The sequence below is a fragment of the Mixophyes fleayi genome, chromosome 3 (assembly GCF_038048845.1).
Source record: "Mixophyes fleayi isolate aMixFle1 chromosome 3, aMixFle1.hap1, whole genome shotgun sequence".
Classification (NCBI taxonomy): Eukaryota; Metazoa; Chordata; class Amphibia; order Anura; family Limnodynastidae; genus Mixophyes; species Mixophyes fleayi.
Window position 1 is genome coordinate 19,519,651 of NC_134404.1, and position 24,498 is coordinate 19,544,148.

The following is a 24,498-nucleotide window of genomic DNA, read 5'->3' on the forward strand; positions in this document are numbered from 1 at the left end:
CTGTGAGCGGCACTGACAGATCTGTGTCATTAGAGCCGGGGATTCTGCCTGGAAACAGGGGAAGTATTTATACAGATTCACTTAAATGTCTCTATTGTATATACTGGCTTCTGATTGGGTGACGGAGGGTGAGCAGATTTATATTCAGTTGTCAACATAATTCTTTTTTATTTGTTCTTAGAATGTGCCTATGGTTCCATTACAATTATAGTAGAATGACTGCTAGATACTTTGTTTCACTCTGTGACCTTTATGATATGTTTTATGTGTTTTTTATTTATTTATTTTGTGTTTGTTAGAATTAAAAATAAATAAATTGGGAAAAGTCCAAAATCCTATTTTGTGTACATGGAGCTGAATTCGCTTTTGTGTTTCTGTGTGTTAGTAACTGAGCAGAAATGTATGAAGTGTGGAATTCCATATAGTACCAGCTTTACCACTGTATAGGACATTGGTACGGCCTCGTCTAAAATACTGTGTTCAGTTCTGGAGGCCATATCTCCAGAAGGATATAAATACATTAGAGACTGTACAAAGAAGGGCAGCTAACATGGTGCATGGCCTACAGCACACAAAACTTACCTGGAGAGACTAAAAGATCTTAATATGTATAGTTTGGAGCAGAGAAGGGAAAGGGGGGACATGATAGAAACTTTCAAATATATCAAGGGTTATAACAAGGTGCAGGATGGAAACATTCTACAAAGGAAGAGAAGTATTAGAACACGAGGACATGCACTGACACTGGGGGGAAGAGAAGTATTAGAACACGAGGACATGTACTGACACTGGGGGGAAGAGAAGTATTAGAACACGAGGACATGTACTGACACTGGGGGGAAGAGAAGTATTAGAACACGAGGACATGCACTGACACTGGGGGGAAGAGAAGTATTAGAACACGAGGACATGTACTGACACTGGGGGGAAGAGAAGTATTAGAACACGAGGACATGTACTGACACTGGGGGGAAGAGAAGTATTAGGACACGAGGACATGTACTGACACTGGGGGGAAGAGAAGTATTAGAACACGAGGACATGTACTGACACTAGGGGGAAGAGAAGTATTAGAACATGAGGACATGTACTGACACTGGAGGGAAGAGAAGTATTAGAACACGAGGACATGTACTGACACTGGGTGGAAGAGAAGTATTAGAACACGAGGACATGTACTGACACTGGAGGGAAGAGAAGTATTAGAACACGAGGACATGTACTGACACTGGGTGGAAGAGAAGTATTAGAACACGAGGACATGTAATGACACTGGGGGGAAGAGAAGTATTAGAACACGAGGACATGCACTGACACTGGGGGGAAGGAGGTTCAGAGGAAATGTGAGGAAACATTACATCACAGAAAAGGTAGTGGATAAGTGGGATAGCCTCCCATCAGAGGTGGTAGAGGATAATACAGGAAGCTCAGCTACTATCACAGCGCTGGTAGACTCTAAAGCCAGGTACACACCTGTGCAATCTTACTTCAGATGCAATTTCTGTAACAATTTTACAAACGCCTGGAAGTCCTGATGAGCATGCTGATTCATCGTGACTCTGTACACCAGGCCTGTCCAACCTGCGGCCCTCCAGATGTTGTGAAACTACAAGTCCCAGCATGCCCTTCCAGCTATCAACAGGTTGTCTACTGGCAAAGCATGCTGGGGCTTGTAGTTTCACAACACCTGGAGGGCCGCAGGTTGGACAGGCCTGCTGTACACTCTACAGATATCTGCCTACACTGCTGGTAGTGACTGTGTACACACTTCCATATTTCCCCAACATCTTTCCATTGTTGATTGTGCTTTTTAGGAAGTTTTATAAAATCAAATTAACAGATGTAATGTGTTTTGGTACGATAACACGATTGTGGGAGCGTTCACACTCCTCCAATATCTGACCAAACGGTTGTGAATCGTGTGATCTGCACTATAATTGCATAAGTGTGTACCCAGCTTAATACGTTTCATTTTCCTAACACACAGCTGATGTTTAATACAAACATTATATCCATGCAGCCAGCACCTCTGTGTGTGCTTGTGTATGGCCGTTCCCCTCAGTATTGGTAGGACACAGTCCTGGGCTGCGGGAGGGGTTGTCTGGCAAATTTCACACCCAGTGTGACTGTATCACAGTAGCTATAGATCCGGTTATTATATGCTATAAAGATACATTGGGCCTGATTCATTAGTGATCTTATCTGCCGTTTTTTGCTAATCTTAAGCAAATCCACTCTGTGCATGCTCAGAAAAGGGAAGATAAGAAGCAAAATCCACTGCGTAAGTGAAGAATTTCTTAACTTAAGATGAAAATCCATCTTAACTTCACTCTTATCTCCCCGTTTCTTCTTAAAAATAAGCATCTTAAATTTTGCACAAGATAAGATCACTAATGAATCAGGCCCATTGTCCTTTTTAGAGGAATCTCCTCCAGATGGGCCGTTCATGGCCTGTCATGACGGAACGCGTTGTGCTGGGCTTACTGAGAAGGACAGTGTAACCTCATCCATCTGTCTGATACCAATCTACTCTCTCGTTGCAGAGAAAGCTCCGGGCGCCGATGATGACGTACAGAAATCGGACATCTCCTCCAGCAGCGGGGGTGTGATCGAAAAGGAGTCCCTGGGTCCTCTCCTTTTGGAGGTATGTGAAATAAATATATACGTTTACCTACATGCTGCGGAGAGAGAGGACACTCGCACAGTTAATATAATATATTACACATAGATTACACACAAGACCGAAGTCGATAATATTTTGGTCTGAGACACAAAGGGTTATTTATAGTGTGATTGTCATGTCTGTACGTCTCTGTATAGTGACCGTATCCAGCAACGTGTAACATGTCTGTGATTCAGTGAGGCAGAATATGGATTGTTGGAGAGATTCTGTCTTGTTACTTTGTATCGCATCCCAGTGTGAGCAACCAGTGCAGAATTAAACGTTGCTTAGCAACGAGCATCGTCAGCGAGTTACTAGCGGACATGTTTCCAGTGACTGTCACTGAGATCCCTGGCTGTGTTCTATGCAATGTGTCTCATGATCTAGGCGTGTGTCATGTGTATGTGACAGTGATCATGAGATATTCTAGATACACTTACGGAAGACTATATATATTAGATCGTCTAACTGACAGTGATACAGTAGTGAAGTTGTTGTTACATAATGTATATTTTACAGCAGTAACATCAGTACAAGTATATATTGGACAAAACCAAAATAAATTATCATTATAGTGTTCATTTAAGAGAAGACTATTTATTCTGTCCACAATCTGTCATGGAAACCAAGTATACTTTTATTTTTATTGAATGTTATATCTAAAGGTTTGTTTTTTTTCTCTACACTCACTGCACATTAACACAACGCATTTCGCAGTCTTGTATTAAAGTATGACACGATCTCCGTTCTCCCTGTGTCTAATTCGATTTCTCCCTTCCCCTATAATTAGTTCTAGTATATTAAAATAAATTGTATCTTGTCATTATCCTTAAACCATTTCCACACTCTCTTCTCCTTCTCATGTCACCCTTCCCCCGTATTATAACTCTAGCTATGACTCTAGAGTGTACGTGGCAGCCCGTTGTTGGGTACCTATACCTGTCGGACACAATACGGCAATATCCGACGGATACAATCTCCTATGGGTGCAAGACTGTAGTTCACAATGTTAAACGACTATGGTGCTGTGGTGGTCGTGTATTGCTGAGTGTGTTTAAGACTATTAGGGGCGTATTCAATTGTCAGCGTTAACGCTGCAAAACGAGCGCTCGAAAAATATTACCGTTTATACGGTAATTACTCGCTCAATTCCAGCTCGCAGCTCCCTGAGCAGCGAGCTGAAATTGAGCGAGTAAATTACCGCATGAACGGTAATTACGCGCAATATTACCGTATAAACGGTAATATTTTTCTAGCGCTCGTTTTGCAGCGTTAACGCTGACAATTGAATACGCCCCTTAGTGTTGGACAAGCACAGACGCCTGAAATGCAGATTTAAGATTATCTTTTGGAAATAAAACTTCAGAAATGTGCATCTCAAAGTCTCTATAATATTTATCCTGCATTTCCTTTGTATCTGTGTGCTGCTTCTTGAAGGGAAGGTTTAATCAGGACATACGTGATGGACTGTTGTGAACGCTAAGCATAGGAAGTACACGTCTGTAGATAAAGGATATATTAAACAGGTGTCGGGCAGCTGGGTGATAGGGTCCAACCACTGGTTCTAACGGCAGCCCATGTGTACGTCTGTGCAGGCGGCTTCTGGTGATTATATTGCCACCTCTGCTGGTGAACAGATGTTTATAACGTTCTTACTAGTCTCTATAGACAGGTAGCCAAAACGGCTAGAGATTTAAAGCAGACACTTTTGATTTGGGAGGAGTATGTATAGACCTGCTGCGCTGTGGCTCCTTTATAAGGTCCGGCTGGCTCATAAATCAGTATGAAGAAATCCTGAATTCTATCTAAAGTTGCACAACCGTAGGCAGAGAGGAGAGTATCTAAACGCAAATTAATATTTGTGATTTGCCTGTCACAATTTAGACTTGCCAAGGATTAAACGTGCACAAAACGTCTCTAATCGTTCTTTGGAAATACTTTTTAGCCACAGTAAGTAAAGACGACAGATGCCTCAAATTAGCCTTCAGTAAAATGCGTTTTTCTAACCCTCAGGTAGGCAGCTGTTGTGGAACCACAAGTGCCAGCAGGTCCTGCAGCCCCTCCTTAGAAACCAAATCCCCTCCGTTCTACCAAACTGTTCTCTTATTTTTGGTTTGATTTATTAATTTTTATTTAATAACAGGTTTTGTATAGCAACTGTGTATTACTTAGCACTTTGCAGTGAACATTTAATCACTCACATTGGTCCCTGCCCAATGGAGCTTACAATCTATCTTTCCTACCGCACAGACACACTAGGGTTAATTTAGTCAGGAGCTAATTATCCTCCCATGTATGTCTGGAGCGTGGGAGGAAACTGGAGCTCACAGAGGAAAAGCAGCAAACATGGGAAGAACATACAAACTCAGATAGGGCCTTGGTAGGATCCGAACCCATGACCCCAGTGCTTTGCAGTCAGCTTGGTGACACAGTGGTTAGCATTGCTGCTTCATAGATAAATAAACTCTTCCGATAACTCTGCCATGACTGCCTTCTCCAGATATGTGTCTGAAAACATGTAAAAGTATGAATTAATATTCATGAGAATGTAGCCAATCAATTCACTAGCACCAGTGGCTCATGAATATTGGTCAGGACTGATGAATATTAGTCAGACTGTGGCTCTATCATTGGTTCCTAGAAAGTTGGCCCAAATATTTTGCACTAAACTGTAGGAACAAGCTCCTGGAAGATATATAGATATATATCCCCATATCTACAACATACTTAATTAAAGAAACAATAATATATATAAATATTTAAGCATCTTGTGGATTGCATTACATCACCGGGCCCTAAACGTACATATTAGTGTCTGCTACTGACGAAGAGAACTCCATTGTCCCTTACTGATCCGGACAATCCGTTGACATGTTATAAAGTCCCATAGTAATCTGTATACCTTGTTCCCGACTGACTGATTTGCACAGAAGGGCGCGGATTAGTCAGATTTGTTTGTCGTGTTTATTCTGCGTGCAGGTTTTTATTATAGATTTCTCCATCTGTCAGAGGAGCTGCCACAAGACACGGGAAAAGCAAAACGTTCAATAGATTTTTATTATTGAAGTGTTAGTCTTTGTACGTCTATCCTCAGACGGCCTAGAGCATCGACTGTTTATATTGTCATTTATTAAACCACAAACAACTAATTCTCAACGATTGATCCTGTAATGCAGTATATACACCAGAGAGACGCGTTGTTCTATACACAGTGCAGGCAGCCATTTTGTGGGCGGTACCACCGTTCATCATATCTATCACTCTAATGAATATTGGTTTAGCCTACAAAATGGCTGCCGCCACTGTCCCTCAGAGAGGTCACTGGTTCCCAGTAAGTGGATTAGCTGCGTTCTAGTGCAGGCGCGGCCAACCTGAGGCTCTCTGGGTGTTGCAAGACTACAATTCCCAGCATCCATTGCAAGCTATTGGCTGGTTATCTACTGGCAAAGCATGCTGGGGCTTGTAGTTTCACAACACCCGGAGAGCCGTAGGTCCATCGCCTGTTCTAGTGTATATTGGCTCAGTTCTCAACATGGCAGCCTCCGGTATGCCTGCGAAACGTCATTGGCAAATTGTTGAGCTGAATATTCGTTCATTCTAATGTTGCCACATTTATACCAAGAAACTGATTTTTCGACCATGTTATTGACATTTGCACTGAGTCCTAATTATAGCGGTCAGGCTGATAAACCACTGGCAGGTGGCAACCCCAGTTCGCAATGGCTGACTGCATATGTGTCTGTAACAGATACGCTTAAAGGAAACCAATACCAAGTATGAATACCCAGCGCATTAGACCAATTAAACACAATTACACGCACTCTTATATTGGCGCACATAGAAATAACTTTATTACAGACACAACAAGCCAGGAAGTATGATCTAGTATGGATTGAAGAGGGTCACTTCCCCTCCCCCAGTCACAGAATACTTTTTTGAAAATAATATACCGGCACACCCTAGTTGCTCAGCCCATAAAATACACCCCACACAGCATTCCAAGTTCCAAATAAGGTAGAGCAATCAAACCTACCAAGTTGTAGTAAAATAAGTATTGTGCTAATGATTTTTGGTGGTTAAAAAAATAGAAAAGGGGGATTTGTTCTGGGAAAATCAGGACATATGAAATCCCTACGTTTACAGTAAATGATTCTAGCACAGGTCATGCTTGTGGTGGAGGAGTGATAGTCCGTATGTCCTGGGAGATGTAATAGACATAGTAATCATCAATGTATGTGTGCGCTCAGCATCTCTTGGCAGCTTTGTCTTGTCCCAGCACAGAGGCGGCTCTAGCAGACGTTGCTGGCGATCCGTCTCTCCCGCCGGCACAATGTTATACATGTAAATCTTCCCAGTCGCTCCTAAGAGCATAATAACCGGAGCGGGATCCAATAATGGAGTTGCTGAAGCAGCTCTTCACGTCTTTAATTGCCGGCAGTCAACAGTAAGGTGCGTTATCAAATAGCTGGCGGGCTATAAACCTCCAGCCGTGGGCTGGCTGCTGCAGGAAAACAATGTCCTATACGTCGTCATTATGTACATAACAATCTCATTCATTTACAAACTCCAATGTATCAATGAGGGGGCCATTGTGGTTACACTCCTGAGATAAAATGCAGTATCGGTCATTGTCAACAGAACGGCACCTCCTAGTGGACAATAATCGTAAAAAATAAGTGTAGATTGCTTTGTGCATGGCTTACCTGAGAAAAAAATGTTTTAAATGTCTTGTATCTACTGTATTGGAGTGCTGGTGCTTTATTTCAGACTAATTTAAACATCAGACTTTTTTTTTCAGTTAAATGTCCCTTTCAGAAGTGTCCCTTAGGCAAAAATAATCCTTATGCCTGCATACGTCCCTATAAATGTTGTTTTTATGTCGGTCTCAAAGCAACAGCTACACACTTATAATAGATTGCATACACCATGGCTGTTTTAAAAGCAGGGGGACACTATTGCAACCCAAACTGCACAATGAGTATCAACCTGTTGCTCGAGTTTTGTCATCATGTATACAGGAGAGGGCTGGCAGCTTGTTACCCGAGGGGGGATCAGGGGTAACATATGGTACCTCAATAGCCAGGGTGTTTTAGCAGCTGAAATGCCAAGAGGTCAATCACGGTGGTCACATGACCCCCGGATCACCTGACCTCCCCAAACACTGCCTGTCAGTCCAGCTGTTGTCCTACAAGCCATTGGGTTAAACACTTACTGCTGGAGGGTTGTATATTACAATGTGAATGGTGTTATCACAGCCCAAACCCAGTTGCCAACCTCCAGGCTGCTTACTTGTGGGGCATACTCGGTCTTTCTTTCTCACCCACCTCCCATATATACCTCCATACCATTCCAGCATGCCACGTCGCCTGTTTTGCAAGAACATCTTTGCTCTCTGCAGGAGTCATTGAAAGAAATCTGTTTTATACTAGTAGGGGAGAAGAATGTACATTCCTGCAACTTGAAAAGAAAACGTAAAGTAATTGATGCCTTCAAATGTTCTGTACTTTGTAGTAAGAGGGTGGAACCTGATAGTGACATGGCCCTGACAGGGTGAGAGGCGTATCTGCAATCTAAGAGGTGGGATGTCCTTACTGATGGGGAGATAAGGAGGCAGAGGGGGCTTCAAATCACACTCTTATCACGGGGCAATGGAAAACATGTGACATTGGTTTATATCAAATAAACTGCTTCTTATGCCTCTGTGTATCACGGCGTGTATTACTGATATTAACCTTGCTTGTTAAGCTGGATAAAGCAGTTTGTGGCTGGATGACTATTGGCTAAATGGGACGTGTAGGGCGGGCATTAGGGGAACGCAGGCAGATGAGAACGAATAGGTTCTGCATGGTCATGATGGGGTTACACCGGTAATCGGCTGCCCGGTCCTGCTCCCGGAGGGGCCGTGTGCTAGAGGGGAATGTCAGAGGTCATTGCGGCACTGATGGGGTTACACCGGTAATCGGCTGCCCGGTCCTGCTCCCGGAGGGGCCGTGTGCTAGAAGGTAATATCAGAGGTCAGTGCGGCACTAATGGGGTTAAATCCGGTGCTCCCATCATTTAAAAAAAAAAACTGGATCACTCCTTCGGCCTAAAGTTTCTTAACATTATAATATCCACCCCCCATGTATCCGTTAATGTTCTAAAACATGTAAGAGTTATCGCAAGTTTACCTGTCATTTTGGGGGCGCCGGGACTCTGAATTCTGAGAAAATAATTATCAGTTAAAGATTTTGGGCCTCATTTATCAAGAAACGCAAAACGAATGTAATGTGTTTAAAAAACAAACAAACGCACGTACATTGGGTTTATGCGCACATCCGTATCCACCAAGGAGCGGATGTGAAGAAACGTCTGTTGGTGAATATGGGTCTAGGTCCCCTCTGCTCTAATAGACAATACATTGCAGGATACAAACAGAGCGCACAGAAATGATAAAAATTTTAAATTAATGTCACATGTAAAATATTAAAAGTGTTTTTTTTTTATTTATTTTTTCTATAAGATACATTTATTAGGATTTTCTTAATGTCTCCTGTACATAAAATAAAATTTTACAGTTGCTCCTGATTTGCAGACACATGTTCTAGCTGTATACTCAGCTGTCATCACTAGTGATAGGCAGTTACAGCCGACCTTATAGCTGGTGTAAGTGATGCGTCTAAAAATCACGTACCTGAGAGATGTCCAAAGCTTGAATTGGACGCTGCTGCGTGTGCTTCAGTTTGGCGCATCCTTACTGTACATTGACTACGTTCATACGCCCAGTCCTCTCCCTGTTCCGCTCCTAAAAGCGTAGACTGTAGTAAGGGTCCTATGCGCTGGAAGATGAATTGGACGCTGCCATGTTCTCTGGCGTATGCTTAATTTCTGGGCATGTGCCGAGCGATTTTATGCAAAGTATGGCACTTAACGGAATTGTACGTATATTAATGATTCGGGCCCCTTGGTTCCCCAGCTAATGGCTGTGCGCTAGGCAGCAATATCAGAGATTAGCAGTGACGGGGTTAAGCTGTACATCAGGTGGGCTAGGTGCCTTAGAGGCTGCGTGCAGGGAGTGGATGTCAGTATGTTAGGGCAGCGACGGGGTTAAATCCGCGATCAGCTGGGCTAGGCCGCGCGGTTCCCCTGGCGAGCGGCTGCGTGCAGGGAGTGGATGTCAGAGATTTCTTTTCACAGTTTAGCGTAGTTTTCATATTTCCTGTTTTGGCTATAGCACTTGTTAATAATTACCGTGGTACATTAGATGCTGTTGTATTAGGCCCCTGGCCAGACAAACAGCCGAGCGTTGCTGATCAGAGGCCTGGAAGGGTAACACGCTCAGCGTTCCAGGCCGTTCCTAGCCATGACATAACAGGGATGTGTGCTGGCAGAGCTACAAGGGCCATCTTACAGTGATGGAGGAGTGCCCTCAACAGCTGTGTGCTGCAAGTCACGGGGCCACGGAGAGGCACAAGGTCACACTTAACCCCTGCCAGGCTGGCCTCGGTCCATGGCACTCTTCGCTCTGTAATAAAGGGAACAATTACTTTAAAGGAGCAGTGGAAAAATGGCGTTCGCTATGAAAGGCACAAGCTGTAGTATAAAAAGGATTATTATAGACACTTTAACCCTACTTACATTTTTACATTCTGGTTTGTCTGATATTTAGAGGTTGCCCTCTGTATGTATATATGATGTAGAGCTCACTATTCTCTAGTGACATTCTCTATCTTTCCCATAATGCCCTTCTCTTTTCCCAGAGCCCTCCTGTCAATCATATTCACCATACAATAGCCTGGGAGCAGCAAATGTGTAATGATTGTGTGCACCCAAAATATTCTCTTATTCTAACAACAATAATCAATCTTACTTTTAGGACAATATAAACTCATAAAAAAACTATATAAAAGTTCAATATAAAAGAAATCTACTACTAGATGATCAGCATTAACCTGAGAAGAGATTCTTCTAGATTGGTTGTGTGGTGGTACCATGTGTGTGGATAGGCTGCAGACCTGTGTTTACACGGAGCGCTGAAGAAATTGTATTTTGTTACGAAGCAGCAAATGTTTGACACCAGAACAAACCCCCCATGTCCAGTATACAACATAGAATACTTTCCCTGGCAACTAGTATATTATATAGAGGTTATCCTCTGTTGGCCGGTGTCCTGTAAGGGGCCCAGTCCCCCAAGGGGGGGGGCGGTGTAATAGACGGGGCCCAGTCCTCCAGGGAGGGGGGGCAGTGTCCTGTACGGGGCCCAGACCCCCGGGGGGGCGGTGTAATGTGCGGGGCCCAATCCCCCCGGAGGGGGGGGGGGGGGGCGGTGTCCTCTACGGGGCCCAGTCCCCCAGGGAGGGGGGGACGGTATCCTGTATGGGGCCCAGACCCCCAGGGGGGGTGGTGTCCTGTATGGGGCCCAGACCCCCAGGGGGGGTGGTGTCCTGTATGGGGCCCAGTCCCCCTGGGGGGTGATGTCCTGTACGGGGCCCAGTCCCCCTGGGGGGGGGGTCCTGTACGAGGCCCAGTCCCCCTTGGCCGGGGGCTACCTATCTTCTCCATTCAGTCCCACTAGCCCATTTAGTGATGGTCACTTGGTGTCTCTCACACCTCTGCTCCGGCCGTGGCCTTGTTAATATATAACGGAAATCAAGCACAGAGTTCAGACACAAGCCTATGTTTAGTACAATTGCACAAACACACATTTGGATGTTAGAGAGTCTTTTATATTAACACATATTTACAATATAAACACAAGGAGAAGCAAAATCTTTATTGTATTATTAAATATATGTCATTTACCGTTGTCTTTAAAAATGTTCACCATTTACATATTTGTATAATCCTTCAAAACTTCGGAGTTTGAGACCTAATCCCACAGGGTGTAAACAGAACTCTGCAGCGTAGTGATCAGCAGTAATTCCTATCTATACCGTACGGTTTGCACTTTAACAACCTTATTTACTAATCTGGCTGTAAAGACCAATAATTAGTGAGACTTTTGCACTCAGGAAACAAAGTGTAGACTATTTTTTTTTCTACAGATTTTATTGGTCTTGTAGAATCCAAGGTGCATTTACATTGCAGTGATGTCAGCCTCGTAGGATAAATATAAGAGATAACCCAGGTCCCCCCTCTCTGAGCTCATTTCTGGGGAATGGGGAATCTGTCATTACAGCCACAAGACAACACTTGGCACTCTGGTCGGGGAATAACTCCTGACAGCTCTTTGTACAGTGCGTTCTGATTGGCTGCCGTGTCAGCTAGCAATGCTTACAAACTAAAGGACTGTGGGTTATCTACACGGTTTGTTATGACAGACGATTGGCACGTCTCCTGGCAACAAGCGAGTAACCTCTGCTTCTGACGTCAGAAGAGGGAAAATAGAGTGCGCACTGTTATACCACCCTGTACTTGCATTTATAATGATGTTACTGTAGTGACGGTGGGAGAAATTGAACCCCCTGTGTTTCGGTGTCGAGAAATAAGAGAGATTGAAGGTGGCTGGGAAACAAATGGTCAAATACAGAAAAACCTTAGAGCCTATAAGCATATCTGCATATAAACTATACAGAATAGGTGTGCAGGATCCGTGCTAGCACTAGTCAACCCTAGGCGATTACCTATCTCATCAGTGTGTGCGCACACATAGGAGTGAAATGTGTTAGTATATGCAAAGTAGTATATGAAATGCGTTGGTTTATGTAAAGTAGTCTATGAAATGCGTTGGTATATGTAAAGTAGTCTATGAAATGCGTTAGTATATGTAGTCTATGAAATGCGTTAGCATTGCAGTAGCACCAAAAGTTTGCAAGCATCCGTTGGCATTGGATGTATACAAGGGTTTTCCTAATTGATTTACCACTGGTTTGCCACTGTCCCTTCTTTTCTGCCAGGCCCTGGACGGGTTCTTCTTTGTCGTGAACCAAGAAGGCCGGATCGTATTTGTCTCGGAAAATGTCACCAACTATCTGGGATACAAACAGGAGGAGCTTATGAAGGACAGTGTGTACAGCATCCTGCACGTGGGGGACCACGAGCAGTTTGTCAAAAACCTCCTCCCCAAATCTCTAGGTAACGAGCCACTGTAAACCATTAATACACTACTTGGGTGTCTGTCTGCCCCCTGTGTCTCAAAAACACGTCAAGCAGCTCGGTGTTGTCAGCAGTTCCTAGCCTGAAAGGAAATGACTTGGGGCTCAGTCACTCAAATTCTCTCTTAAGCTTTCTTTTTAGAATGCGGCTGTTTGCCGCGAGTAATCTGTCAAACGTCTAATTTCATTGTCCGTTTAAAGAAACAAACGGAAGCTTACAATAAATGTGTTGGTCGTTGTATCTGTCACAGAGCGCTCAAAGAAAATTCTGCTTATAGCATTTCTGATGCTTGCGACCAACGCATCTTTAATATAAGCACCACCTTCTCTTCAGATATTCTTCAAGAGGCCTGGAGGGGAAAAACCCCCCCCTCAAATACTCCAAATCGCTTTTAAACCCTAAATAGCACTTTCTAGAATAGCTCAAAGGCTTTTACTACAGACTGCTTTGCACAGTAGCCCCGTACGTGTGAATGAGAGGTCACTGATTGCTGGTGAGTGAATAGGCTGCTTGTAGCTCACTGTGTTCATCACAATGCAACCTATCCATTTATAAATATCGTTTCAGCCTACAAGATTATTATTATTATTATTATTATTATTATTATTTAATAACCTACAAAATAGCTGCATCTTCTGCTTGTAATAAGCATAGTAAAACACAGCCACGTTTCATCACATAGGCCTAAAGCAGCCTGACCATCCTGTGGCTCTCCAGGTGTTGGGAACTAGAAGTCCCAGCAAGCCCTGCCAGTTATCGGCTGGCTTACTACTGGCAAAGCATGCTGGGGCTTGTAGTTCCACAACAGCTGTAGAGGCACAGGTCGGACAGGCTTGCTGTGAAGGATTCCAGCCGTTAATCGCTCTCTGTATAATTGAGGGTACAGTCAGTGACACCTGGTTAGTTTTTTGTTTTTCCTGCACGTGATTATCACAGGATATTCCTTTTTTATACCTATATGACTCGGCTGCTTCCCCCCCCCTGTTCCCTCCAAGGCCAGAAGACGTATGAGAAACATACATGTCGGTAAAGTGTGGGAACAGTATAGAGTACAGGTCAGCAACAGCTGTGCACCTCTCATTAAATTCTCCTCATAAACAGCTGCTATCTGAATCGAGAGGCTGTCCCTCCATCAGGGTTACCAAGCATCGGTAAATTTACTGACAGAGAGAAAAACATTTTTTAAATAGACATTGTTAGGTATTGCGTATTATTATTGCTGATTATATATTTTTATGTTGTGTATTTTTTTTTTTTATTATTATTAGTCAATGGAGTCCCTTGGTCCCAAGAAGCCAACCGGCGGAACAGCCATACGTTAAACTGTAGAATGCTGATTCGGCCCCCAGACGACGCGGGCGCGGAGAACCAGGAGGCCCGTCAGCGGTACGAGGTCATGCAGTGCTTTACTGTGTCTCAGCCCAAATCCTTCAAGGAGGAAGGAGAAGGTGAGGTCTGCGAAGCTGCCCTGAAAACATAATTTTTTTTTGTGTGTGTTGGGTTTATAATTTCTGTTTTGTCCCCCTCCCCTCTTTTTCTCATTTATAGATATGTTGACACATAGCATTGTGTTCCCATTCCATTTTTTTTAACTCTGTAAATATTTGAGCCCCCAAAACATCCCTGATGGCTGAGAGACTGTTCCATGTATCTGACACACTCGTTACTTCTTAGCCGCCCTTGATTATCCTTTAGGAAGTCCGACTGGTTTTAGAAACCCCCTTGTGTTTAGATATTCCGCCTTCCTGAACGCTTTTAAAACTTTAGGTTTATAACTATTTTTACCTGTATTTTAATCAGAGCATCGCCAGGCACCCCAACCTGCCCTAAAAGTGGTTCAACCACAATGCACAAAAAACAAATGAATAAAGCGTTATCTAGGCTATATTAAAATTTCACGACATATACAAACCACATATGGAAATAATAAAGTTGCAAGGTTAAAAAGAATAAAAAAAACAAATAAAAAACAAAACAAAACATTGCTCAAATCAACTCTGTGCTTTGCGAATGGACAATATGTAATCTCCGCCTACAAAATGGCAGCCTGCACTCTGTAAATAAACAGTGCTTTGCTTTCTTTACTATTATCTTCTGTAGCAACTTACCTGTAGCCAGGGCCACCAAGAGGTGTTTTGGCTCTCCCGGAAACTCCGTGAGACTCCCGAAATTCGGGTCAGTCTCCCGGGCTCCCCTGAGAGTTGGCATTTCTCCCGCATCCCGAAATTCCCTTGTTAAAATGGCGCGGTTCAACGAGAATCGTGTCATTTGACGCGATTCTCGGTGAATCGCGCCATTTTGGCCCCGCCCCCTAGTCACGCCCCTCTCCCGGAAACAAGTTTCCGAGAGTAGGTAAGCATGTGTTTTTTTGGCCCGAGTACAGCAACTTTTTAGGGCTCCATAGCCACTTGTGGGGGAGAAGTGTCCATACCAGGTTAGTGACTCCTCCCACTACGCAGTCATGGCCGGGCCCTAGTGCTTTGTACCCCCTTCTTCTCGGCAACCCGGCCTCTATCAAACACCGCACGGTGCTTGGAAATCTCTTATCGTAAGCGTCCTCATCTGTCCTTTAGCTCTTCAGCGAAATGAACTGAAAGTGAAAAGACTCCATTAACCATAACACTTAACAATAATAGAAGTGTTTGTTCTGACCTAGCCCTCAGTGAAATTTATTTCTTCAAAGTATGCAAAGTTTAAATACAAGTGTCACGTTAAATCAAATCTTGTATCAACAAACCCACCTAATATAGACAAGTCTGTTCACGTTGTGTATGAAGGCTGCAGCTTAAACACAAATGTTTTGTAATCACAAATATATACATGTCACAGCGCCGGGATAATAACTGCACAATCGGTCAGGGCAGACATTGGCGGTTTTCCTCCTTGTAGTTTAAATCACGCACGTGGCACTGACAATGAGTCATGTATTATTTCAGGCTATTAATGGCATCTTCCGATGGCACCGTGCCACTTCCTGCGCGGTGAGCAGATTGGCACAATAGCAATGCAATGCAAATATGATAAATTGCAGAAGTGGAGATTAGCAGAACTGTGAGGTTACTAGAAGTCAGATGTTATGTAACATTACAGCGTCTTACTAGGACCATTATAACGTCAGATAGTCGCCCGCCTAGGGGCCCGCTGTGTATTTGGGCTCAAGAAACAATTAGCGCATCTAATGACAAATAATTGGAGGTTTTGATCCCGGGCTGCCGACACGCAGATGGTTTGTTGATGTTGGAAAATAGGGATTATTGGCTCGGTCTGCCTTATGGAATCTGTCACTACAGATGTGAGACGACCCGGCGGGTGATGGGAGATGGGTGTTTAAATAAAGTGTCATTGTATTTTTATTTTTTTTGTCAATTGGGTTAAATGTGAATACTTCTTTTTATGATGCAATGAGGAATTGTGCTCTTTCCTTTAGTTTCAGATCAGCTTTGTTCTGTCATTCATAAAACCCTCAACAGACTTAAAGACCATGGGGTATATTTACTAAACTGTGGGTTTGAAAAAGTGGAGATGTTGCCTATAGCAACCAATCAGATTCTAGTTATCATTTTGCAGAAAGTACTAAATAAATGAAAGCTAGAATCTGATTGGTTGCTATAGGCAACATCCCCACTTTTTTCAAACTCGCAGTTCAGTAAATCTACCCCCGTGTGTCTGGGAAAGTCAGTTTTACCTTGCAAGTTACCGCCTTGGTCTAAGCAATATACTGCCCTGTCTGCAGTAGTGCAGGCTACAGCAGACCTTTTGTAAAGGACCCTCAAACCCAGGATTTAAAATTTTCTGATATAAACCATGAAGATAAGATACATTGTTTAGTGTTATCCTGGCATTCCATTGCAGCTATGTTAACGAGAAAGGTATCCCCTCCAGGCTGCAGTCGTTTAAGCTGAAGCTGCAGTCGCTTAAGCTGAGGCTGCAGTCGTTTAAGCTGCTGCAACCTCACTGCTTCTGTATATGAATCCACACATTGGGTTTCTGCAGAATCTAATAATGATTCTGTCTGCTCAATTAGAGAAACACCTCTCTACATAGGTGAAGTATGTACTTGCTCTTTAAAGTTTGAACTATTATGACATTTCCTCATGGCAGCTTCCAATCAGCAGAAGCAAAAATTGGTATTTTATAATGGCTGGCATTAGTTCAACAATGTATCACTTTGCCAATAAATAACTCATCATACAATTTTTTTTTAAATGCATTTAGTTTTACTTTTTAGACATTTTTTTATTTTAAAATATTAACACTAGAGATTTCTAAGCGTACAGATACAGTCCTTTTATTTCTCACCTGTTTGTTAAAGCTCGTTCTTGTTTAACTATGAGTAAGGGGTGTATACTGGCGCTATACAAATAAACGTTAATAAATAAAGCTGAAAAATAATATAAGGAATTCCTCGGCGCAGAGAAGGCCGCGAATCCACGGAACGATGTGTTGGCTAATGTGTGTGTGTGTGGAATCGCTTGTTAACAACATGGGACACACATTAAAGCTATTGTAAAGTGGAGATAGATGTTGCCTATAGCAACCAATCAGATTCTAGCTGTCATTTTGTAGAATGCATTAAATAAATTATAACTAGAATCTGATTGGTTGCTATAGGCAACATCTCCACTTTTTCAAACCCGCAGCTTGATAAGTTTACACCTAGGTGTCACAAACAAGAAGAAAGCTACATTTTTATTTTGCAGTTAAATACCTTGTTTGTGAGTTGATTAATGCAGGTTAATTTGGGCTTAAGGCTGTATATTGAATATACGTGACAATACAGCTTATTGAGTCACTAGGAACCAGGGACATTCCTGGTTGCTGGTGAACGTATAGGCTACGTGCATCATTGATATCACTGGGTCTTCAAGAATCTGTAGTTTGGGCCTTGATTTCTTGTAAACATTTTGGTACCGCCTCCTCACGGCACAATGAGGCATTCACGGCTTTGCACCGCGGGGGTGGGGCCAAATGACACGAATCACCCCTTCTCCGCAGTCATCACCCGACCCCGGAGGGGAGTTAGAAAAAGTAGGAATGCATGAGTCATGCTTTCTTAATAAACGTATCATTTAAATGCCTCATTTCTATCCGGCATACAGAGGTGTATCTAACCTGCTTCCGGTCACCTATTATACAGTGCGAGCGATTAACTGATCTCTGTTCCCTGACAGATTTTCAGTCCTGTCTGATCTGCATTGCGCGGAGATTACCTCGGCAAACACCTCTCACCTCGTTGGAGTCCTTCATCACGAAGCAAGATGCTACAGGTATGACCCACCGGGACTGCCCTTGTCTGAATGTTGGATTTACATCCCGTTCTACAGTGCGATTCTCATCATTTTAGACTTTATTGGTTATAATGAATGTATGGGGGTTATTTTAAATGTAGATTTTCATTATTGAGAACTTTTTTTCGCCCTGAAAAAAATACATTCTCCAAACATTCAGATCATTGCAAAATCATAGTGTTTTTTATGCAAGGCCTCTGGCAGCCCTTTGATTGCATAGAGAATTTGCATACAGGCGATACATACCTCATCCTACCCTTTAGATTGCCAGCTCTTGGAATCAGGACACTCTTTTTTTTTTTTCCCCTCTAGCAGCAGCAAGTTTAAGTGTTTAATCTTCACACCTCCTTAGGCTGCGGTTTAGAAGATGACAAATTGATAACACCGAATGCTCTGCAAACAAGGATGAGAGTCCCTTTATTCTTCCATTATTTTCATTGGCCGGGTGACAGAGTGCCTGAGAGGTTGTGTAAACACTTCATTTAGAAACCTTGCCCGAAATCCAGAAAATGTTTCTTCCCAGCGAAGCCAAAATTCCCACCGTAAAGTCTGATCATGTTTGATCACGGAAGACAATTTTGTCAGGTTTTTTTTTTCCCCCTTAATGCTTCTAATAGGAGTTTCTAATACAAGGAGACCGTTTCTTTCTGGACAACGTACGGTAACGCGGATGATCCTTCTGTTTTTTTCTTGCAGGAAAAATCATCTCCATTGATACCAGTTCCCTTCGAGCCTCAGGCAGTACCGGATGGGAAGATTTGGTCAGGAAATGTATCTATGCTTTCTTTCAAGCTCAGGGCACAGAACCATCTTACGCCAAACAGCTTTTTCAAGAGGGTGAGTGCGTATCCCCCCCCCCCCCCTCCCCAGTATGATGAGACGACTGCTCTTCCGATACATTCTACCTTCTGGTTGGATGAAATTCTACATTTGAAAGGAAAATCCTCTGCATCGGCAGGACCCCCGATGGATCGGAGCTGCGCAACGGAGGACCCAATAGGTGGAACTTGCCGTAGCGTATCATAATGTCGTACCCTTCTCCCGTCACATCAAGCAGTCATAATTACATTGGATAATCCCATGGCCAATAGCTGCTTTCGGCCAAAAGAGCAGTGTGCTGAAGTGAGCCACATCGAACAGGGTGATAGAATAAAGCCCTTTTGACTTTTGTCTGCAACCCTCATTAGAGAAGTGTTGCCCCCAATTTTTATAGGACACTGCCTATATTTTATGAGGGTGTTAAGAAGTCTACTGGCAGAGCTCAATAAAGGACCAATCTTTTAGTCTTTGTCCCATAATCCCATTTCCTACCAGAGCTTTCCTGTTAATCTTATTTAGGTGATGATCCACTCGCAATACAAAGAGCTCGAGGGTGCACCCTAGTGGCAAGCGCTGTGTATGAAATTGTTGGGGTGTAGGGGAAGGAGGTTTGTTTAAGGATAAGAGTATATGAACCAAATTAGACCTCAATAGCATGAAGTGATCCTTTAACGGTGCCTCTAAAATTTTACTTATAGTACAATGTAAAAATACATTCAGGCTAAAAAGGTAATTATACCCGAATGTAAATAAAATGCCCATGACTGTAACAAGTTCCTCTCTTGTGATTCTTTGCAGTAATGATGAGGGGGACGGCCTGCAGCCCATCTTATAAGTTCACTCTGAGCGACGGGACGGAACTGAGCGCTCACACCAAGTGCAAGTTATGCTACCCCCAGAGCCCGGAAATGCAACCCTTTGTCATGGGAATCCATATAATTGAAAGGTGATGTAATTCTTTGTTCTGTTTCCCAGCCATTCTTCAGTCATTTAAAGGGGGCTTCCAACTTCAGCCAATCAGATTTGTTTACTTGACCTTAGATATGACAACAGATAGATACAACTGCATTCAGTGCACAGACTTGAGTATCTCCAATGCCAATCTGTTCTTGTATCAAACTCTCGTAACTCAATCTGCCCATAGACCATTTTCTCTGTAGGAGGAGTGCCCCTTTAACACACATGGATTTTTTGCTTCATCTTGTCTCTTTGTTTGTTTCTTGCAGGGATCAAAGCTCTCTTTGTACACAAGACAACACTAACTCAGGAATGTCACTACCCCGACTCAGTCCCTCGATAAACTCTACCATCTCGCCAGCTCCAGGGATGCCCTTCTCTTGTACCACCTCCCCATCCAGTGGCAGCATGCTGACCTCCAGTATAAACCAGCCAGTCACTGGCCTGCATAACATCAGCAGTTCCAACACCAGCCAAGCAAACTATGGATGTTCTCCTGGAAGTCAGATGGGAGCCAATGTTGCCTTAAACATGGGGCAGGCTGGACCCCAGAACAATAACAATCTAAACCTCAACAGTCCCCCCATGAGCAGTCCGGGGATCAGTCCTCCTCAGTTTATGTCTCCGAGGCCACGGAGTAGTCCAGGATTGGTGTCACGGTCCAGAGTTTCAGGTAATCCCTTTTCTCCCACGATGCCTACCATGCACTCCCCTGTAGGTATCTCAAGCAGTGGTTGTAACAATAATAACAGATCGCTCTCCAATGTTCCCCCCAACTCCATGCCTATGCTGAATGAAGGACCTATGACTCCTGTAGGATTTTCCTCCCCAGGCATGGCAGGCGGGGGATGCACCAATAACAACGGTAGGCTTTTTTCTAACACCTCAATGAATCCTCCTGTGCAGGCCATCAACGAAGGACCTAATAACCAGGCAACTTATTCCACAACCTCTCCTGTCCTGCGACAAGTCACTTCCCAGAGTTCCCCTGGGAGGCTCAATATGCAGCCTTTAAAAATGGACTCCAAGGAGAACAGTATTGGGAATAATAATGACAATAGGGTTGGGGAAGGAGACGGCAAAAGTTCACTGGCTGCTTCAAGTCAAAAACTTGTACAACTCTTGGCAACGACGGCGGAAAGCAAGTTGAGAGACGGGGATCTCAGTTGCCGAGATTCGCTAACTTGCCCCATTGTTTCCAATTCGAGCTGCGGGAGTTCGTCGAGTGGAACGTGCCCCTCGTCTCACAGCTCTTTGACCGAGCGGCACAAGATTTTGCATCGGCTCCTTCAGGAGGGGAGCCCTTCAGACATTAACCTGTCCTTGGACCATGACAAGAAAGGCTCCGGGTCTAGCAGTTGCCAGACTCGGGGGAGCACGCCGGAGATAAAAATGGAGCCTTACAATGACAAGAAAAAGGACTCCAAAGATCAGCTTCTACGCAACCTGCTGGACAAAGACGAGAAACCTTCTCTGAGTCTGGATGATGTGAAAGTAAAAATGGAGAAGACGGAGTCCATCGATCAGTGCAGCTCTGCTCCCACCACGTTGGTAAAGCCCATTCAAGAAGATATAAAGCTGGAGACACAGGTGAGTGTTTGTTTTTGGTGTGAAATTGAGATTGTTGAGAAATTAGAACATAGAACCTGTTTAAAAGCCAAAGGCAAGTAGCAAGTTTTTTCATATTTGAGCGCAATGGACCCTTACGGTAGCCTACGATATCAGGGGCAGAACGTGGAGGGGACTGGGCGTATGCATGTAGTCAATATACGGGAAGGGTGTGCCAAGCTTTAACTCACACCACAGTGCCCATTCAAACTTTGGGCATCTCTAAGGTACGTGATCTTCAGTCGTATCAATTGCAGCAGCTACAGGTCGGTGGAAGGGCAAGCAGGAGCAATTGTAAAATTAAATTTTATACACAGTAGACATCAATAACCGCATGGTAAATATAGTTTATGCCGGGGAGGACAACTGTTTTTTATTTTTTAATGTTTTGTCATTAACGACTATATTATTAACAGGTGACCATCATTGAATAGTTTTTTTTTTCCTGTGCGTTCTTTTGTGACTTGATAGTCCACATATGTATTGAACGTATCCTGCAGTGTATTGTATGTCAGAGCAGACCTAGACACGCATTCAACAGCAGACTTATCTTCAGATCCGCTGCTTGTTGAATGCGGATGTGCGTGTACAGGATGTATGTGGGGTTTGTTTTGCGTTTGTTAATGAATCATAATCCTAAAGGTCGTATGAAAAACATTAACAATACAGCAAACCGTGTCAGTGATGTCACACCTGGAATCCCAAACCCTTGGTGTTGGGAAAGCCTGGATCAATATATTATAAAGACAAGGACATGTTAGGCTGGGGAAATGACGTCATCAGTGAGTAAGAGGGTGGCGGGAGTGCGGAGTTGGCCCAAAATGAAATACAAGCCCCCTGTTATCTGCAACTGGTAAGCGTAATGGTTTTCTATTTGTAAGCTGTACCTTATGCAAAATGTGTTCATTGTCCAATTCTGAAACAATGGAAGCGGAAACACAGCACTGTAACACAGATAATTTCGTAACATAATAATATAACATGATATAACAATAATAGTATAACAAAATAATAAAACTATAGCAAGAATAATATAACATAGTTCGTATCAGATTTAGACAGTGATGAAGTCTACAGGCATGTATAAACTGGCCAATTCGGAGCCAAGAGTCGGGATTGCGGCCCAGTCCCGGCGCTCACCCCCAAGAGTCGGGATTGCGGCCCAGTCCCGGCGCTCACCCCCAAGAGTCGGGATTGCGGCCCAGTCCCGGCGCTCGCCCCCGAGAGTCAGGATCGCGGCCCAGTCCCGGCGCTCGCCCCCGAGAGTCAGGATCGCGGCCCAGCCCCGGAGCTCGCCCTGAGAGTCAGGATCGCGGCCCAGTCCCGGCGCTTGCCTCAGAGAGTCAGGATCGCGGCCCAGACTCGGCGCTCGCCCTGAGAGTCAGGATCGCGGCCCAGTCCCGGCGCTCGCCTCCGAGAGTCAGGATAGCGGCCCAGACTCGGCGCTCGCCCTGACAGTCAGGATCGCGGCCCAGTCCCGGCGCTCACCCCCAAGAGTCGGGATTGCGGCCCAGTCCCGGCGCTCGCCCCCGAGAGTCAGGATCGCGGCCCAGTCCCGGCGCTCGCCCCGAGAGTCAGGATCGCGGCCCAGTCCCGGCGCTCGCCCTCGAGAGTCAGGATCGCGGCCCAGTCCCGGCGCTCGCCCCCGAGAGTCAGGATCGCGGCCCAGTCCCGGCGCTCGCCCCCGAGAGTCAGGATCGCGGCCCAGCCCCGGAGCTCGCCCTGAGAGTCAGGATCGCGGCCCAGTCCCAATCAGGCCAATTGTGGAATGACCGCAGCATTATGGCTGCATGTAACCAGCTTAAGCAGAACACTTTGTAAATATAATATTTTGGACCCTGGCAGTAAATACACTGTAACTCTTTGGCTCATCTCAGTCCCTATCAGCTGCTTGTGATTGACCAGCGCTCTATGGTTTGAGAGCATCTTGTGAGTTACCAAGTGGGGCCTCTTCCTTCAGGCTTGTGAGGGGCCAGATTCATTGTCCAGAGATCGGGTTTCCATACAATGCAGAGAGCAGCAGTGTTTCTTTGTCTGTACTCCAGTCCCGCTCACAGCTGGATGAGGAATGAACTGTATCGCACTCCCAGAGCTGGAAACCAGATACCTGGTGTGAGACCTCTCGCTGCTGGAAGAGTCAGGGGCAGGCTGTGCTGGAGGGCAGGGGGGCATGTGTCCCCCGGGCTGGTGGTCCCATAGGGCTGGTTCCTTTTAAACTGCTCCTAATAGGCTGCTGAGTCGAATCACTAACGTTTTCCAGCCAGCCCCTGGTCTAATTACTTTTGGGGCACTAACAAGTTCATGCCATTTAATTGCGTCCGTAAGGATTCTTCACTAACGAGGAGAGTTTACTTTCATTCTGCTACACTGCTTATACCATGACAATAATTCACCATCTCAATCCTAACCTACTTACCTGTGAGTCCTATACACAGCAGACATTCAGGTGTATAGCAGCTCCACACAATCAACATAATTAACCCTCAGGGGAGGTTTGTGCTGTACACAGGGCAGGTTATGGAGATTTGCAGCATGGTCTTTTGGGCCAGGGCCCTCTTAACAACATCTTGGGCCCCCGGGCACAGCAGTGCACCGGGGCCCCTATATATACATAAATATATATATATATATAAATAAAAAAAATGATTATATATATGGGCCCTTCAGCCCAGATGGCGTGCATCACAGAAAGGAGTAGCCCAAAACAGGGCCGTCTTTCCCATTGGGCACAATGGGCAGGTGCCCAGGGGGGCCCGTCGGAGGCAGCACAAAAAAAAAAAAACTGGAAAAAAAAAAAAAGAAAGAAAATACTTAGCTTGCGGTCAGCTGGCGATCCGGCTCCCTCCCTGGTCTCCTCCTCCGTCGCGCTCCGCAATGGATGTCGGGCGGGCGTGATGACGTCACACCCGATATGCACTGCGAGCGCCGTACGGCGCCATCTGTAACCAGAACTTGTGTGATTTCAGTAGCCTAGACTTTTATCTCTCCTCCCATTCCGAACCCTGCTCAGCATTTTTTTCGTCCCTGTTCTTAGAACATGTTTCCCTCCTAAGCCTCTCTCCAGGTACCTACGCTTATAAATAAACAAAA

General features: G+C 44.5%; 1 protein-coding gene and 1 long non-coding RNA gene across 6 annotated transcripts in view; one reads left to right on the forward strand and one right to left on the reverse strand.

The window, feature by feature from the left end:
- The window catches only part of NCOA1 (nuclear receptor coactivator 1), a 329,252-nt gene that overhangs the window by 269,901 nt on the left and 34,853 nt on the right, over positions 1-24,498 (forward strand). For all 4 annotated transcript variants that reach the window (XM_075201166.1, XM_075201167.1, XM_075201165.1 and 1 more), the window contains 7 exons: positions 2,544-2,644; positions 12,538-12,715; positions 14,005-14,184; positions 17,908-18,003; positions 18,721-18,861; positions 19,642-19,789; positions 20,070-21,390. In XM_075201166.1, coding sequence (XP_075057267.1) covers positions 2,544-2,644; positions 12,538-12,715; positions 14,005-14,184; positions 17,908-18,003; positions 18,721-18,861; positions 19,642-19,789; positions 20,070-21,390 — 2,165 coding nt within the window. The remainder of the gene's footprint in view (positions 1-2,543; positions 2,645-12,537; positions 12,716-14,004; positions 14,185-17,907; positions 18,004-18,720; positions 18,862-19,641; positions 19,790-20,069; positions 21,391-24,498) is intronic.
- Positions 6,353-12,589, reverse strand: LOC142143365 (uncharacterized). 2 transcript variants are annotated; one of them, XR_012689515.1, is made up of 3 exons: positions 12,504-12,589; positions 9,336-10,166; positions 6,353-7,163 (listed from the first exon to the last, which is right to left on the reverse strand). It is a non-coding gene; the product is annotated as an uncharacterized LOC142143365 (long non-coding RNA). The 2 variants fall into 2 exon arrangements; XR_012689516.1 differs by lacking the exon at positions 12,504-12,589 and adding an exon at positions 10,280-10,365.